The 18,841-nt window shown below is 39.5% G+C and overlaps 1 protein-coding gene across 16 annotated transcripts in view; it reads right to left on the bottom strand.

The window, feature by feature from the left end:
• The window catches only part of TJP1 (tight junction protein 1), a 637,810-nt gene that overhangs the window by 145,821 nt on the left and 473,148 nt on the right, over positions 1–18,841 (bottom strand). The window contains exon 1 of one of the 16 annotated variants that reach the window (XM_056572498.1): positions 3,793–3,814. The exons of the other annotated variants lie outside the window; for them this stretch is intronic. Within the exon in view, the coding sequence (XP_056428473.1) occupies positions 3,793–3,795 (3 nt within the window). The 5' untranslated portion in view covers positions 3,796–3,814. Of the gene's footprint in view, positions 1–3,792; positions 3,815–18,841 lie in introns of those variants that run through there. 16 annotated transcript variants of the gene reach the window in all.

Raw genomic sequence — 18,841 nt, 5'->3', positions numbered from 1 at the left:
GAGTTACTGCGTTGCAGTACTGCATTTATGGTATTGGCCATTCGGCAGATAACAGCGCTGTACAGCCTTAAGGCCTGAACTTTGTGAGATTTGTAGGTAAAATTGGCAGGTTTTTTTAACCTTAAAGGGTAACTCTCATAAAACTAATTTTAGCTATTGCACTCCTTATGGTAAATAAAAAAATATTTCTAATGTACTTTGTTTTAATAAAAAAAAAAGTTTTCTATGTTTTATTTGTGTTTAAAAAAGCTCAAGAGCTCATTTTCCCCCATCTTATAAACAGGCTTTGGACCGAAGTCCAAACACAAAAAGTGCAGCCTGGAGTGCTGAGGGGGGTGAGGCCAGCCTCATCCAATCATAGCTTCTCTCACACGTAACTGCCATATGCTGTTGGTTGGACACACCCCCCTCAGCACTCCAGGCTGCACTTCCTGTGTTTGGGCTTTGGTCCAAAGTCTGTGTATGAGATGGGGGAAAATGTGCTCTTGAGCTTTTTTAAGCACAAATAAAACATAGAAAACTTCATATTTTTAAACAAAGTATATGAGAAATATTTTTTATTTACCATAAAGAGTGCAATAGCAAAAATTTGTTTTAATGAGTGCCCATTTAAATAGCTTTTTACATAAACAGAACTTTTTTTGTTGTTTTTTTTTTTTTATGGCTACAAAAAACTGTGTGAACATAACCAACACATGCCATCATATGCATGCGCCCGCTATAGAGTTGTGCCGTGTACTTTGTACGGTTTTTGTCTCAGGAGTGTAGCTGTCACATGACTACAGAAAATTACTGCATTTAAATTTTTTCACAAATTTTCTCAGGGAATTGTGGGTGAAGAAAAACAACACGCTTACATTCCCTGCTCCTCCACCATCCACAGAATCCCTAAGCTCTGGTCTCTGCAACACAGTGCTTCCAGGTTTGCAGATGTAAAGCCCCTCAGCCAATCAGTGGCCACTGATTGGCTGAGATGGCCAATGACGTCACATGTACAATACTGAAAGCGCTACGGTGCAAAGTCCGTAGCTCTTGGATTCTGTTGATGGCGGTGGAGCAGGGAAGGTAAATGAGCCTGTTTTTTTTTTTTTTTTTTAGCCTAAGCTTAATACAAGAAAAAAATGGTTACAGTAACAAATATAATTTATGTACAATATTATGTACAGTCTATGCACAAATAATTGTAAAGGTCATAACTCAGGCCAAGGCTTTGTTACAGCACAGACAGTGATGACCTTAGATTGGCTCTATTTAATATGGCCCCAGTAGGCAGGGAAGAGAATGTTTACAGAAAACACAGACCAACATAAACATTATATTTAACCTTAAAACATTCGGAATAATGGCATTCATTTTTTTTCAATTTTTCAATTAAATACATTTTTAAATGAAGGGATAGTTTGCATCAGGCAGCACAACTTGAAGCAAAAACAAACATATCAGGTAAGGACAGTGAGCCTTGGAAGCTGTTCAAAGTATGACAGTATTCACTAGGCAAACATTGTGCAGCAAAACAAACATTCTTAAGACTCAATATCCCTTCTCAGGGTAAGAGAAATCTCACAGTCATAGATCATTGTAACTAACTGAATTAACACAAGATCGGGAATATCATATAGTTATTAATAAGTAATAATACACAGTTATGATGATGTGATACTTATTTTGGAATAATGTGGATGTAATATCGGGTTATTCTTTACTGTTATTATAACTCACAACAAATTGCAGGCAACTTTTCAAATGTTTGCACATGTGCCTCTGATTCTAAATGGATACAGCAGCATTACATGGACCAGCCTGAGATTTTACATGCACAGACACACAAGTGCTCAGAGACAACACATAAGGGCCAGCAGCCATGGTCTTTAGTATATGGTATACATGTATGGTATACATACATGAAAGTATTGCTCTCATGCTTTCAGAACACTCTGAATCATAGTTTCACGGCATCTGTAGAGGTAGAAGTACAGGATACTGTTTTGTTTTGGCAGGCTAATACAATAAATAATGATAACTCCAGAAAGAGGAGTCATCAATTGATATAAATAAACACAAAGCCTATAGTAACAAGAGTCATAGCGAAAAAACCCTGAGTTAGAATACCAAGAATATTGCGTAAATGTACACTAGTGAAGACAAGTCTTAGGAGTAACTCGCTACTTAATTACTGCAGATCTGGAGTTATTTTATGTTATGCTACACCTATGCTGAGTGACACTTGACAGGAAATGACTAAATAGGCTTAAGTAACACATAATGCTAAAGTCTTAAATCAAAAAATGCAGAGTACTCATATAATGGCATATAAGTCTATTATACAGCAATAATTTCAGCCTAAGCCATAAATTTGTGATACTAATCAATCCTAGTCAACTACAAAGCATTTATCATGTACTATAATTTTTCATAATACTCAGTGTAGTCATAAGTGCACAACAGTGACTGTACTACCGCTTATGTTCTGAGAAATTACTCAGACACCTGCTCCTAGAGCACCCATAGTATTCCTGAAAATCTCATGGACATCCACATATTTAAAAATTTAGGCACATATATTCTCTAGGAGATATGAACAAGGGTCACATTTCTAATTTTATTCCTGGATAGATACAAATAATGGATAGTGTAAAGCGCACTTGTAAAATCAGGATAAATTCACACATGTATGAATGGCTGGCCAAAATGCTGTCCTACCAGTTGAGGTATTAATATTCTTACACCACAGACTACAAATAGTACACAGTTAAAGAAAAAATCCGGGAGAGAAAAAAAAACGTATCCCCTATCCTAAGGAATAGAGGATAAGTGTCAGACCGCAGAGGAGGGCTCACCTCCTAAATGGGGCGTTTAGACCACTGCACGAAGCAGCGTCCGACACGCCCCCTCAATGCATCTCTAGGGTTAAATATTATATAATGGACCAGTACTACAACAAACATCAATGCTTTATAGTAAAATAAACTAGATTATTTAGTCAATATGACTGTCAATATGACTTATTTATCATACTTGCCTGTAATCACTACAGGTATCATACATATAATAAAATAATGAGTGACATTAAGCATTATTTACAAAACAAACACTGTAGTTTAGCTTTTAATGTTGGATTTCTGCTATATAAACATGGTGGAATAGAAGGAATAAAATCTTACCAATTTCTATAAATAATTTCACTTAATATTTCAAATTCATCATTTTAGCACAGGCATTTTATCCTGTAAATTATCTTATTTCTGTGTTTAAAAAAAAGCTATTTATATAGCTTTGAAGCAGAATTTTAACCAACCTCAGGAATTTAAACAAAGCAAAAGCCTACAATATCCAAGCAAAAGACGAAATGTGGTTTTTCAGGGGAATTTGTCAGGCGCCAAAGCCCTTATCACCAGTCTATATTTGAATCTCTGGATGCCAATGACATTAACCATTGCCTAGGCACACATTTTTCACATTCTTGCCCAGGATCTATTGCCTAAGGATATCTTGAATTTGTGAAAGAAGTGACTATTCCGCAAAAGAGCCCAGGGAACCATCAAACAAACACTATGGGCATAGCTATTTATTAAACATAAACAAGGAAACAACAACAATGTATCTCGTATACAGTTATAGCCAAAATATGCACGTGGCTACAGCTCCTTAGATGTTTTATCCACTTCATAGGTTGTGTATTAATACACACTGACAGTTTAAGCAGACTGTGTGATCTATCCAAGTTGTGTAAACATAGGACAGAAAGCAAGGAGTGTTCACTCTTATCGCTCAACGTTTACTAGGTGTACATACCATTACGAGGCCTCACATCGAAACTGCATAGTTTCACTCTGTACAGTAACTCCAAACTATCCAGTAAGAGTTGTGTAGATTCCACGCATAAGCTTACATTACAATGAAAGAATCCTTTAAGGAGGAAATTCTGGCAGGCAAGGTGTAATGTCAGCAAATGAACACATACAAGCCTGCTACACTCTCATGCTCCACCCCTACTGTCAGGAACTCAAAGTGTTACTCACAGCCCAGAAGAAGCTGGTTATAGTCCACCCACCAACACCTGTATTTCAGGTAACTCAAGTAGTGAGTGCTTCCACCCAGGCATCAATATAGCAATATAAATGTGTGTATTTATTATTCTTCTGAGATGTAAACCAAGAACACTTCAGAAACTAAATATAAGGTACATGGATAAACATATTTCCAATGCACAGTTGATTTAGCCTATTAGTATGTTCAGTGCAGTAGTTGGTAATCCTGCCTTGCAGTGCTGGAATCTTGCTCACACACAAAAGTTATGAGCTAACACAAGGTGTTGCTGGTTGAGCCAAGAATCAAATGTGTTTGAATATTAGCGATCCCACAATCTCAGACAACCTTCTTACACAGTGACTTGGTCAGTGTGCTTAGTCAAAACCTGGAGTGGAACTGTCATAGGGAAAAACTGTAACCACTTTTTTTTCTGCATTTTAAACCTACTGGTTTGGGTTAGAATACTGACCCAAATGATTCCCAAACTATGGCTCAAAATAATGTGTGAGGGCCTATCCTCAGAGATAAAGAGGATCAAAAATTCTTCATTGTCCATATATAGTGGCAGACCCTTACCTTTACCCTTCAAAGAAACTTACACATGATATAAGACATAACTTTTTGATGAGCAACATCTTTTGTAGTATTTTGGTCAATTGTTATACTTATTAGCATATCCTCTAAATGTTAATAAAACATAGACTGTTTCTATAGCACACTGCAATACTTTGGTATTGCAATGTATTATGCCTATCAGTATTACACAGACAAGCAGTCTGTAAGGTCTAAAAGGCTTATGTATAAGGCAGAATTGGGGAGCATTATTAGACTTCTAACTGCCATGACAACCCATCAGCACACCCTGCTTGCCGAATGGTTAACAGTGATAACTACTGTCTATTTAGATGGCGCCAGCAAAGTTCTTGAGGCTGTGCCATGCCCACAACATATTAGTATGGCATGATGCATAAACTTCTTGCTCATTGCAAGATGTGGGAAAGTGTTAAAGTCTGTAATAAAGTATTAAAATCTAATCGGAGGTCATCATGGCATGAATCGCACGCTGGTGTGGTTCCTCCTCCCTCCCCTCAGTGAACTACTGGGATCTCCCCTCCTTTCTCCCACCTGCTGCTGGTGATCTTTGCCGAGGAGATGAGACTTTACGACGCGGGAGGCTGATGAATGGAAGCGGCAGGGAAGAACAGACCTGGCGGGCTCACGGACTACTCCACGCAAGAGACGGGTGCAGTGGATGGTCGCAGCAGCACTCCCTGCTTCCCCACCCCCCCCCCCCCTCTCCAGGGGCAGTGTTTGGTAGCACCCAGAAACCCTTAAGCAGAGAGATCACATGACCATCATGTGACCAGACTGAGGCAAATGCCGCTTCACAGGCCACAGAGAAGGCACTCTCCCCAGTCATGTTGGGTTCTGACAGGGGATGAAACCTCAGCTGAACAGTGAGTAAGATGAGAAGGCTGAAGTAACTATTAAGCTACATATGTGGCATTGGATACCCTCTCTGGAACTACATTATATAAATGGGTTTAAGCAGCATGCTCATTAAGATCTCTCCTTTGGTTCTCTAGGCTGCAGCTGAAAAAGGAAACATTCTCTTTTTCTCCTTATTAACCCTTGCCTGTGGTTTGAATCCGGATATAAGTGATATTTTACGCTATATATTTGTCCACAGCCAGCTTAGAGACTATTCCATCTTGGACTGTCCGGTCGTCGATAAAGAAGAGGATTAACGACCCTCTGCTTCCCCTACCTCCCCAAACGTTTGCCCAGTAGTTTGACCCTGTGATCCGCCCTACCCCCACTGATCCCAGGCCCCTCCCCGATCAATAACTGTAATGTGTTGTTGTTTTTCGACAGTTTTTTTTCAATATCAAGTGATGGAGCGGAGTGTTTGCGTAGCATGTGGTACGGTGTATAGCTTAGGGAACCTGTGCTGTATAATGTACTGTACTGTATAATGTACTGTCATGCTTTGTGTGATTGTAATTTATTGTATGACTTGTAATGACGACTGAATGATGAATAAAGCTCTCTCAATACCTTTACGTTATATATTTATTATTTATTACTACTTTTATACAGAGAAAATGTTTCAAAAACAAAGTGGAAATGGAAGATAGCAAATATAAGATGTAGAGATTGTATGGATTACTGAACGGATGAGATAAAAGACAATAATTGTTGCTCCTTTCTATTTTATAAAGAGCCTGCAGGAGCATCTTATTGGAATTCAAATGATGGTAAAATCTGCATATTTGGCTGGAGTTTAGGTGATAATACCCAAGACTGATCAAAATCCAAGTATTAAAATCTAGATTTTTTTAAGTGATTTATTTTTGTACTTTTACCAAATACAACAAAAAGAAAAAGAAAAATACCATTCAGAAAACAAAAACAGAGGCTGAGAAACAATAAGGTACAAGGTTTTCACAGATAAATAATAAGTCATCATATCAGAATTTAACGCACAGCACAGTGCAGAGTACACAGGGTAAAGTAATACAGGGAAAATAAGCCTCAAGCCCAAACACATACACTCCACAATCTTCACATACATTCATCCCTGTGCTGATATCAATATGTTCGCATTAAAATCTAGATTTATAGCATGTTGCTTTTCCCATAGCATGTTTGGAGTCAGTTTTATCAAAAAGTAGTATGCTATTATTTCCCAGCATTTTTCTCCATAGTCTTCTCTATAGGATTTCCAAAGAAGTTTTTTAACCCCTTAAGGACTCAGACAATTTTCACTGTAGGACCCGGCCATTTTTTGCACATCTGACCACTTTCGCTTTAAGCATTAATAACTCTGGGATGCTTTTACCTTTCATTCTGATTCAGAGATTGTTTTTTCATGACATATTCTACTTTATGACAGTGGTAACATTTTGTCGATACTTGCATCATTTCTTGGTGAAAAATTCCAAAATTTGATGAAAAAATTAAAAATGTTGCATTTTTTTTTATTTTGAAGCTCTCTGCTTATAAGGAAAATGAATATTCCAAATAAATTATATATTGATTCACATATACAATATGTCTACTTTATGTTTCCATCATAAAGTTGACATGTTTTTATTTTTGGAAGACATCAGAGGGCTTCAAAGTATAGCAGCAATTTTCCAATTTTTCACATATTTTCACAAAATTTTTCAGGGACCAGTTCTGTTTTGAAGTGGATTTGAAGGGTCTTCATATTAGAAATACCCCACAAATGACCCCATTATAAAACTGCACCCCTCAAAGTATTCAAAATGACATTCAAAAGGTTTGTTAACCCTTTAGGTGTTTCACAGGAATAGCAGCAAATTGAAGGAGAAAATTAAAAATCTTCATTTTTTTACATTTGCATGTTCTTGTAGACCCAGTTATTGAATTTTTACAAGGGGTAAAAGGCAAGAAATCTTCCTAAAATGTGTAACCCAATTTCTCTCGAGTAAGAAAATACCTCATATGTGTATGTCAAGTGTTCGGCGGGCGCAGTAGAGGGCTCAGAAGGGAAGGAGCGACAGTGGGATTTCGGAGAGTGAGTTTTTCTGAAATGGTTTTTGGGGGGCATGTCACATTTAGGAAGCCCCTATGGTGCCAGAACAGCAAAAAAAAAAAAAAAAACACATGGCATACTATTTTGGAAACTACACCCCTCAAGGCACGTAACAAGGGGTCTATTGAGCCTTAACACCCCACAGGTGTTTGACGACTTTTCGTAAAAGTTGGATGTGTAAATGATTTTTTTTTTCACTAAAATGCTGGTTTTCCCTCAAAGGTAAAATTTTTACAAGGAATAATAGGACAAAATGCCCCACAAAATTTGTAACCCTATCTCTTCTGAGTATGGAAATACCCCATGTTAGGACGTAAAATGCTTTGCGGGCGAACTACAATGCTCAGAAGAGAACGAGTCATATTTGGCTTTTGAAAAGCAAATTTTGCTGAAATGGTTTTTGGGGGGCATGTCCCATTTAGGAAGCCACTATGGTGCCAGGACAGCAAAAAAAAAAAAAAAAAAACACATGGCATAGTATTTTGGAAACTACACCCCTTAAGGCACGTAACAAGGGGTACAGTGAGCCTTAACACCCCACAGGTGTTTGACGACTTTTCGTGAAAGTGTGATGTGTAAATGATTATTTTTTTTTCACTAAAATGCTAGTTTTCCCTCAAATGTAAATTTTTTTACATGGGGTAATAGGACAAAATGCCCCTCAAAATTTCAAACCCCATCTCTTCTGAGTATGGAAATACCCCATGTGTGGACGTCAAGTGCTCTGCTGGCGCACTACACTGCTCAGAAGAGAAGGAGCGCCATTGACCTTTTGGGAAAAAAAATTGTTTGGAATGGAAGTCAGGGGCCATGTGCGTTTACAAAGCCCCCTGTGGTGCCAGAACAGTGGAACCCCCCCCCCCACCACCACCACATGTGACCCTATTTTGGAAACTACACCCCTCACAGAATTTAATAAGGGGTGCAGTGAGTATTTACACCCCACTGGCGTTTGACAGATCTTTGGAACAGTGGGCTGTGCAAATGAAAAATTAAATTTTTCATTTTCACAGACCACTGTTCCAAAAATCTGTCAGACACCTGTGGGGCGTAAATGCTCACTGTACCCCTTATTACATTACGTGAGGGGTGTAGTTTCCAAAATGGGGTCACATGTGGGGGGCGGGGGGTCCATTGTTCTGTCACTATGGGGGCTTTGTAAACACATGTGGCCTTCAATTCCGGACAAATTTTCTCTTCAAAAGCCCAATGGCGCTCCTTCTCTTCTGAGCATTGTAGTTTTCCCGCCGAGCACTTTACATCCACATATGGGGTATGTTCTTACTCAGAAGAAATGGGGTTACAAGTTTTGGGGGCTTCTTTCCTATTTTCCCTTGTGAAAATGAAAAGTTTAGGGTAACACCAGCATTTTAGTGAAAAATGTTTTTTTTTTTTTTTTTTTTTTCCATCCAACTTTGAAGAATTTTCATTAAACACCTGTGGGGTGTTAAGGCGCACTATACCCCTTGCTACGTTCCATGAGGGGTGTAGTTTCCAAAATGGGGTCACATGTGGGTATTTCTTTTTTTGCGTTTGTCAGAACCGCTGTAAAATCAGCCACCCCTGTTCTAATCACCAATTTAGGCCTCAAATGTACATGGTGCACTCTCACTCCTGAGCCTTGTTGTGCACCCGCTGAGCATTTTATGCCCACATATGAGGTATTTCTGTACTCAGGAGAAATTGCGTTAAAAATTTTAGGGGGTCATTTTTTCCTTTTAACGCTTGTGAAAATAAAAAGTATGGGGCAACACCAGCATGTTAGTGTAATTTTTTTTTTTTTTTTTTACACTAACAAGGTGGTGTAGCCCCCAACTTTTCCTTTTCATAAGGGGTAAAAGGAGAAAAAGCCCCCCCAAAATTTGTAGTGCAATTTCTCTCGAGTACGGACTTACCCCATATGTGGCCCTAAACTGCTTCCTTGAAATAGGGGCTCCGAAGTGAGAGAGTGCCATGCGCATTGAGGACTAAATTAGGGATCGCATAGGGGTGGACATAGGGGTATTCTACGCCAGTGATTCCCAAACAGGGTGCCTCCAGCTGTTGCTAAATTCCCAGCATGCCTGGACAGTCAGTGGCTGTCCGGAAATGCTGGGAGTTGCTATTTTGCAACAGCTGGAGGCTCCATTTTGGAAACACTGCCATACAATACGTTTTTCGTTTTTATTGGGGGGACAGTGTAAGGGGGTGTATGTGTTGTTTTTTTACCCTTTATTTTGTGGTAGTGTAGTGTAGTGTAGTGTTTTTAGGGTACATTCGCACTGGCATGTTACGATTTGTTTCCCGCTAGGAGTTTGCGCTGCGGTGAAAAATTTGCCGCAGCTCATACTTGAAGCATAAAACTTACTGTAAACCTGCCCGTGTGAATGTACCCTGTACGTTCACATGGGGGGGGGGGGGGCAAACCTCCAGATGTTTCAAAACTATAACTCCCAGCATGTACTGACAGACCGTGCATGCTGGGAGTTGTACTTTGCAACAGCTGGAGGCACACTGGTTGGAAAACCTTCAGTTACCTAACTCAGTATTTTCCAACCAGTGTGCCTCCAGCTGCTGCAAAACTACAGCTCCCAGCATGTACTGATTGCCGAAGGGCATGCTGGGAGATGTAGTTATGCAATAGCTGGAGGTACACAACTACAACTCCCAGCATGCCGAGACAGCTGTTTGGGCATGCTGGGATTTGCAGTTTTCTGGAGGGCTACAGTTTTAGAGAACACTGTACAGTGATCTCCAAACTGTGGTCCTCCAGATGTTGCAAAACTACAAATTCCAGCATGCCCAGACAACAAACAGCTGTTTGGGCATGCTAGGAGTTGTAGTTTTGCAAGATCTGGAGGGCTACAGTTCAGAGACCACTATTATAGTGGTCTCTAACTGTAGCCCTCCAGCTGTTGCAAAACTACATATTCCAGCATGCCCAAACAGCTGTCTTGGCATGCTGGGAGTTGTAGTTTTGCAACATCTGGAGGGCTACAGTTAGAGACCACTATATAGTGGTCTCAAACTGTACCCTACAGATGTTGCTAGGCAACTCACCGGCTTCCGTCTTATCCAGCCGCACGACATCGTCGCCCGCCGAACTCCATCGCGCGCAGCCTCCGTCGCCCGGACGGGTAAGTGGATCTTCGACGCCAGTCCCCGTCGTTTCCCCATCCTGCCCCGCATTGTGAGTGGGCAGGACGGGGAAAACGAAAGTTAACCCCCCCGCCCCGATATGCTATTGGTGGTCGCGTCTAGACCACCAATAGCAGGGATAGGAGGGGTGGCACCCCTGCCCCCAAGGCAGTTAGAGAGAAAAGCTATGACAACTGTTATAATAAAATCAAGTATGTACTGAAAATATTATCTACTCTAGTCCTAAAAATCCTATCCACCTTTGGAGACATATCCCACATATTGTGGAGATTATAGAATGGAATTCCTTTCTTTGTAAATCTGATGACTGTCTTCTCTTGACACAGGGGAGCATATGATGGTGACCGTAGCATCTGGCTACTTAGACAACCATGGCATATTTCTATTACTATAAATACATGACTTGATTTGAATCTAAAGTTCAAAATACTGTGCCAAGTCTTGGCAATGGGATAAATTGCTATCCTGCTGCAACAGAAGTTAAACTTTGCAAATTAAGCATTAAAGAGAGCAGTAGTTTTCTTTAGCTCAGCATTTATTATATACTGGGATCACTGAATAATACATTTTATAGTCAATATAATTTGGCTTTTAAAAATTCTATGCTTATAGTTCTTATTAAATAAATAGCTCATAAAGTAACATTTATGTTCTTCCTCTTAAATGTGAATAATTCCAGCCAGTCCCCCTCTCTTGCATTATGTCGAACTGTGTGTAATGACGTGTGAGCATGGCAACTGTTGAATAGAATAACATTTTGTCAAAAAGGCTACAAATAAAGTAAACAATACAAAAATAAACTGAGACCCTGGCAGAAGCGATGTCCAGTTTTAGAAGCAGTTGCTGGTGCAAATGTGTAGACAAACCCCATTTGTAATAGTGGTAGTAGTGTGGAGGATTTTAAAAATAGCTTCCTTAACCCAAATTCCTCAGCTGATTCTTCTCAGCAGGATGGTCCCCTCCCTTCCCGTCCCTCTGAAACTCATGTCAAAGAGAGGTAAAGAGCAGCGATCCCAGACTGTTCTCACCCCTCCCCCTGACAGCAATAACAATCAAGATGGGGATTCCAGGGTCATATTGTAGACCTTGTCACCCTGCAAACAATAACATCATTTCAAATAAAAATAAATAAATAAAACAAAATAGGAATTTTAATCCACAAAAAACTTGATTACTTTCATGGCTCTTTTAGGCTACGTTTACATGGCTGTCTAGACCTGTTCTGTTCTTCTCCCGTCAAAAATAAAAACTGACTTAAAAAAAAAAAGCGGACAATAACGGATGCAAACGTATTGTCATCAACAATGAATTCTCAATGAATTATTTCATCATGAACATTTAGTACATTTGTTCTGAAGTATGTATGCATGGTTCTGTCTGTGCCTCTTGATGCAAATAGCCAGTGGGGTTTAACCAAAAAGAGCAATTTGAATGTCTTCACCTACTATCCCAAAATAAAGGTTAAAGGGAGCCTGCTGTCTTACTAGAAATGCAGTCTAAGGATAAGGAGGAAGTAAGCAGATCGCTTAGTAGTTTTATAGGATAAGATTCATTACTTTTGTTCATTTAAGAGTTTTTTTTTTTTATCTGACCAGTATTTGGATTTATTTTCACTCCCAGCCATTGCAGCAGAGTGTCAGCTGTAATTTACAATTGATACCCACTGCTGATTGTTCGGGTCTGTGTCGCCACCATCACTACTATCTACATGTATCCCTATTTGTGCTAACCACAAAGTGTAAAGGGGGTAAAATCCATGCTTATTCCACTGGGTGTCCCTCAGTGTTTCACTATATTTCTATGTACACTCATATGTTGAAGGCTGTCAGTCACTGAGTAGGACCACCCAATGGACTCCAAAGCCCAGATTAGTAAAATAATTCTGTAAATAATATACAATTTTTTATTAATTTTGTCCAACAATTCTATACATAAATCCACTCCTGCTCTATAGCATTATGCAGATTGGACTACATTTTCAAAATAATAGATTAACTTTAACCCCTTAAGGAGCGGGGGGTTTTCCGTTTTTGCATTTTCGTTTTTTGCTCCTTGCCTTTAAAAAATCAGAACTCTTTCAATTTTGCAACTAAAAATCCATATGGTGGCTTATTTTTTGCGCCACCAATTTTACTTTGTAATGACGCCAGTCATTTTGCCCAACAATCTACGGTGAAACGGGAAAAAAAATCATTGTGCGACAAAATTGAAAAAAAAATGCAGTTTTGTAACTTTTGGGGGCTTCCGTTTCTACGTAGTACATTTTTCGGTAAAAATTACACCTTATCATTATTCTGTAGGTCCATACGATTAAAATGACACTCTACTTATATAGGTTTGATTTTGTCGGACTTCTGTAAAAAATCATAACTACATGCAGGAAAATTAATACGTTTAAAATTGTCATTTCTGACCCCTATAACTTTTTTATTTTTCCGTGTATGGGGCGGTATGAGGGCTCATTTTTTTGCGCCGTGTTCTGAAGTTTTTAACGGTACCATTTTTGCATTGATAGGACTTATTGATTTTTATTCATTTTTAAATGATATAAAAAGTGACCAAAAATGCACTATTTTGGACTTTGGAATTTTTTTGCGCGCACGCCATTGACCGAGCGGTTTAATGAATGATATATTTTTATAATTCGGACATTTCCGCACGCGGTGATACCATATATGTTTATTTTTATTTACACTGTGTTTTTTTTATGGGAAAAGGGGGGGGATTCAAACTTTTAATAGGGGAGGAGTTAAATGATCTTTATTCACTTTTTTTTTTCCACTTTTTTTTTGCCGTGTTATAGGTCCCATAGGGACCTATAACACTGCACACACTGATCTTTATCATTGATCACTGGTTTCTCATAGGAAACCAGTGATCAACGATTCTGCCGCATGACTGCTCATGCCTGGATCTCAGGCACTGAGCAGTCATTCGGCGATCGGACAGCAGGGAGGCAGGTAGGGGCCCTCCCGCTGTCCTGTAAGCTGTTCGGGATGCCGCGATTAGCCGCGGCTATCCCGAACAGCCCGACTGAGCTAGCCGGCAACTTTCACTTTCACTTTTAGCTCTGAGCGCGCGGCTAAAGGGTTAATAGCGCGTGGCGCCGTGATCAGCGCTGCGCGCTATTAGAGGCAGGTCCCGGCTTCACTATGACTTACTGTGTAACCCCGCGTTATATCAAGAGAGCAGGACCAAGGACGTACCGGTACGTCCTTGGTCCTTAAGGGGTTAAAAGGGAATCGGTCAGTAGGGTAGCACGCATTAAACTGCTGGTATCAGGTAATAGCCCTGGTGACACTGATCACTATGGCAGTTTTCAGTAAAGATGAATAAAAAGGAATATGTAAATTACGCTGATTACTATGCCAGTTTTTGAGAAAGATTAATAAAAATGAATATGCCAATTACACTGTTTGGTGAACTGTTACTTTGTCCCTAAATGCACTGCTACAACCGCACACCAGCTACTGTAAATATGTCTGCTTAACAATATTCATAGGCCTTCCCTTCAGTGACCTAGCTCTCTTTCTGTGTAGTCTTGCTTTTACACAGTAATTGTCATGACCGACAAGGGGAACAGGGAGAGTGAGCCCTAACTAACCCTAAAAAGACTCTCTGTCTACTTGCCCATCCATCCTAAACGATGGATCGAAAACTGGGTGTCGGTCCCTTCCTGCGCTAAAGTGCAGTGGCGTAAAAACACATATTATACATAGTCGGTCACAGGCCAGAACAGAAACGGAAAACTACTAAACAAGATATACCAGACAGAATATAAATACTAACAGGGCAGAATATAAACTCACAAACAGAGCAGAATATAGTGAATTAACAAACAGTTCATAAACCAGATATCAGATAAACGGCAGACATGATAAAATGAACAAGACTAGGCATTATATGAGTATACAGCTGAATCCAGGAGATGAAGGGGATAAACAAAAGAACTGAGAGCCAAAACACTAAACTGAACAGGTAACATAGAACACTGTTCACAAACAAGTACAAGTACAAAGGACAAAGATCAGATCAACTAAACAGGATATAAATAAAGGACACTTTTCACACTGGGACACAGAACATAAAAACTGGACTTCCCACTCCACTATAGAAGTAGCCTAAAACCGACTAATGTAACACAGACTAAAATATGCTATATAACCATGGCTAAAAACCCAGATAAAATGACAAGATAAATACAAGGAAAATGCTCAAGCAGACATAGTCAGAATATAGCACAAGCAGACATAGTAGTATTGCAATCACTAGCCAGCACCAGAATGCAGGAGAACTCTGGCTAAATAATTCCACCCGCACAGTTCTCATTCGTTCAGAGCAGTAACTATTCCCTATCCAGGTGGAATAGCAAACTGCTCTGAACAAGCTAGTGTGTGAATACACACCTAAACAGAAGAATACAAAAACAAATAAACAGACATTACAGTAGTGCTCGGCATGGTGGCCCTGCATTGTTACTGCACCAGCACAACTTTGGCAAGTACACTCAGAACTTAAGAGGCTTTGTAGCATGGCTTTCTTCCTCATTGCAAGTGCTGAAGTTTCACTTGTGCAGTATCAGTGCCGAGCCTCTGTACCAGATGTTACAATGACATAGAGCTAGGCACTGAAGGGGAGGCTTAACAACTTAATATGCATATTTCTGTTTCTTAAAAACAGCATAATGGATCAAAGTAAGACAAGTAACATAATGATCAGTGTCACCAGAGCTATTACCAGATACCAGCAGGTTTCCATTAACTTCATTGTTTTTTTTATGAAAAATAGTTTGTTGTATTACTTAGGCGACAGTAGGTAACCTTACACTGGCAATGGAAAGATTTTTTACATTTTGTTACAAATTACTTGAAATAAGTGATCCTTGGGGAGCTAAAAACTGGGAGTGTTGCAGTGGAACAGCAAGGATATATTTTAGCACAATAGGGCAAGGTTCTAAAGCTACACAGAGGGATTTGGGAGTGTTTAACATTACATTTGGAAACTTTGCAGACCCTTTTACTTTTTTCACATTTTGTTATGTTGTGGCCTTGGGCTGAAGTAAAGAAATATTTTTCCTCCCATCATTCTGCACTCAATAACCCATAATAAGAAACAAAACACAGGGGATAAACACACCAACAGATGAGAGGGGTCAAACAAGCCAGATCCAAGCTGAGATATCAGATAAGGTACCAAATCAATAAGCAGAAAATAGTAATGTCACAAGCAAAGATCAGAATACACAGGATAAAACAAGCAAGGAGTATACAAGAGCTAGTACAAAGGAAATGAACAGAAGCAACTTGAGATACAAACTGACTGGGTATTTATGTGCATTTATGATAGGCCCAAACATCGTCACACTTGATCCTTCAGCCAAACACAGGAAAATTAACCCTTAAGTCACAACCAGATCCTACTCATTACACAGATTGTGAGAAACAAGGTTCTTTGGTCTTATTAATCCAGGATGTAAACATTCTAGCCTTACTTCTAATAATAATTTCGGGAGGAAACCAGGCACTGCTCATCACCTGCCCAATACTATCTCTACAGTGAATCATGGCAATGGCAGCATCACGCTGTTGGTATGTTTTTTAGCTTCTGGGGCAGGAGGACTGGTCAGGGTTCAGGGAAAGCTGAATTTGGCAAAGTATAAAGATATTTTTAAAGACCTGTTCCAGTGTACTCTGGACCTCAGATTGGGCCAAATGTTTACCTTTCAACAAGACAATGGGGGAGATTTATCAAAACCCGTCCAGATGAAAAGTTGCCCAGTTGCCCATATAAACTAATAAGATTGTATCTTTCATTTTTCAGAGGCCTTGTTAAAAATGAAAAAAGCTATCCGATTAGTTGCTATGGGCAACTCAGCAACTTTTCCTCTTGACAGGTATTAATAAATCTCCCCCTAAGCACACAGCCAAGACAGCACATGAGTGGTTTAGGCTGGGTCCACACTACGTTTTGTCCCATACGGTAGCGCATACGGCAGGGGGGAGCTAAAAGCTCGCGCTCCCGTATGTGACCGTATGCGCTCCCGTATGTCATTCATTTCAATGAGCCGACCGGAGTGAAACGTTCGGTCCGGTCGGCTCATTTTTGCGCCGTATGCGCTTTTACAACCGGACCTAAAACCGTGGTTGACCACAGTTTTAGGTCCGGTTGTAAAAGCGCATACGGCGCAAAAATGAGCCGACCGGACCGAACGTTTCACTCCGGTCGGCTCATTGAAATGAATGGCATACGGGAGCGCATACGGTAACATACGGGAGCGCGAGCTTTTAGCTCCCCCCTGCCGTATGCGCTCCCGTATGGGACAAAACGTAGTGTGGACCCAGCCTCAGGGATTTGAGTAAATGTCCTTGACATAAACCCAATTGAACAGACCTGACATTAACCCAATTGAACATCTCTGGGTAGGCCTGAAAAGGGCTGACCACCAACCATCCCCATCATACCTGACAGAGTTTAAAAGGATATGCAGAGAAGGATGGCAGAAAATCCCCAAATCCAGGAATGCAAACCTTGTAGCATCATACCAAAGAAGACAGAAGACTGTAATCGCTGCCAAAGGTGCTTCAACTAAGTACCGAGTAAAGGGTGTGAATACTTTAGTTTTCCCTTTTCAATAAATTAACAAAGATTTGTTTTTAAAGTGCAGAATAATGGGGGGAAAACATAATTGTTTTATCACAAGGCAACAACGTAACAGAACGTGAAAACATAAAAGCGTTTGAAGACTTTTCAAATGCATTGTATGTACAGAACAGCAGCACTCCAGCTTCTCAAAGTCAGTGACCCATAGTTTAGAATCAGGGACCCATAACTTCTTATTTCCTGACTCCTGCTCTGTCCTATCTTTAATCTCACTGTCACTAAGATGATGTTTATTGATTAAATTTACCCTATTTACTTGTTTTGAATATCGAAAGTGATTTAGGCAGATATAGTTATGTAAGATTTTCTGATCTGCTACAATATTACATTTCAACAAGTCACCTTAACACAAATTTTTGCCTTAGTATTTCATTATTGTAATATAACAGGTCAGTTTCTAAACCCATAAATGTCCTGACTGCAGCAGCCACATTTTGGAAAGAATACAATAAATACAGAAATGCATATGCTACTGTATTTATTTTATACAAATGTATTACCAATACAGTAGAAAAGGAAATATTGACAAAGGCATGCTAATGTAGATCAATGACAATCTGCCAAGGGCATTTTAGGGCATTGGTGTATTGAGTACAGGGGTCATGGTTTCTATTTTATAATCAAGACTAAGGGACATTTAAATTGCTTAGAAATGTACAACATTTAAATCTGTTTTAAACAATAGGGACCACTTATGGTCATCAGGATCCCCCATATAGAGTCAAATTATGGAGGAATCATCAGAAATGGCCAATAAAATCTAGCTAAGCATGTAGCAACATCTTTAAGGAAACAAAATCAATAACATGTCTTAAACTACAAGTGGTAATGTACACTACTTACGGTAAGTTGTTTTTTGTCGCCAATGACTTGATTTTTAAAAATTGTACATTGTTTAAATATAACCTGGCCAGAGAGCAACTGTGCAAACCACAAGAAGCATCTATTTTATATTTGGATATCATACAAACATATCATGGGTATTAGATCATATAAAAGACTTCACTTCAAGAACTCCCTTTTCTTTCTTAATCCCAGTTGCCTAAACCTTACTCTTTAGTGCTTACTCACATAACAGAGTTACACAAAGCAGATGTACAGTGCTGGAGAGATCAAACATGTAGTGATCACCAAGGTCATGTATGCCAGAGCCCATACAATGTGCAGGTTCAGTAACTCGCACCAGTTGGGAACACAGGTTGTCTCTTCTTCTTGATCTTATTACAGTGAACACAATCAAAGCAGAGTGAATCCTGGAAGAGAACTGCACTCTCCCCGCAGCAAGCTCTATTTCAGCATATACATGCACTGCTGTCTCATTTCATTCAAGTCTAAAGCATTAATGGTTTATAGAAGAAATACATCATCATATTTTATCGCTGACACTTAGAACTGTTATCATCCGCATTGGAATAATGCAATTTTATTCATGTCTATTTTAGGCCTACGGAA

Source organism: Hyla sarda, chromosome 4, assembly GCF_029499605.1.
Source record: "Hyla sarda isolate aHylSar1 chromosome 4, aHylSar1.hap1, whole genome shotgun sequence".
Taxonomy (NCBI): domain Eukaryota; kingdom Metazoa; phylum Chordata; class Amphibia; order Anura; family Hylidae; genus Hyla; species Hyla sarda.
This window is presented reverse-complemented; position numbering and strand designations above follow the sequence as displayed.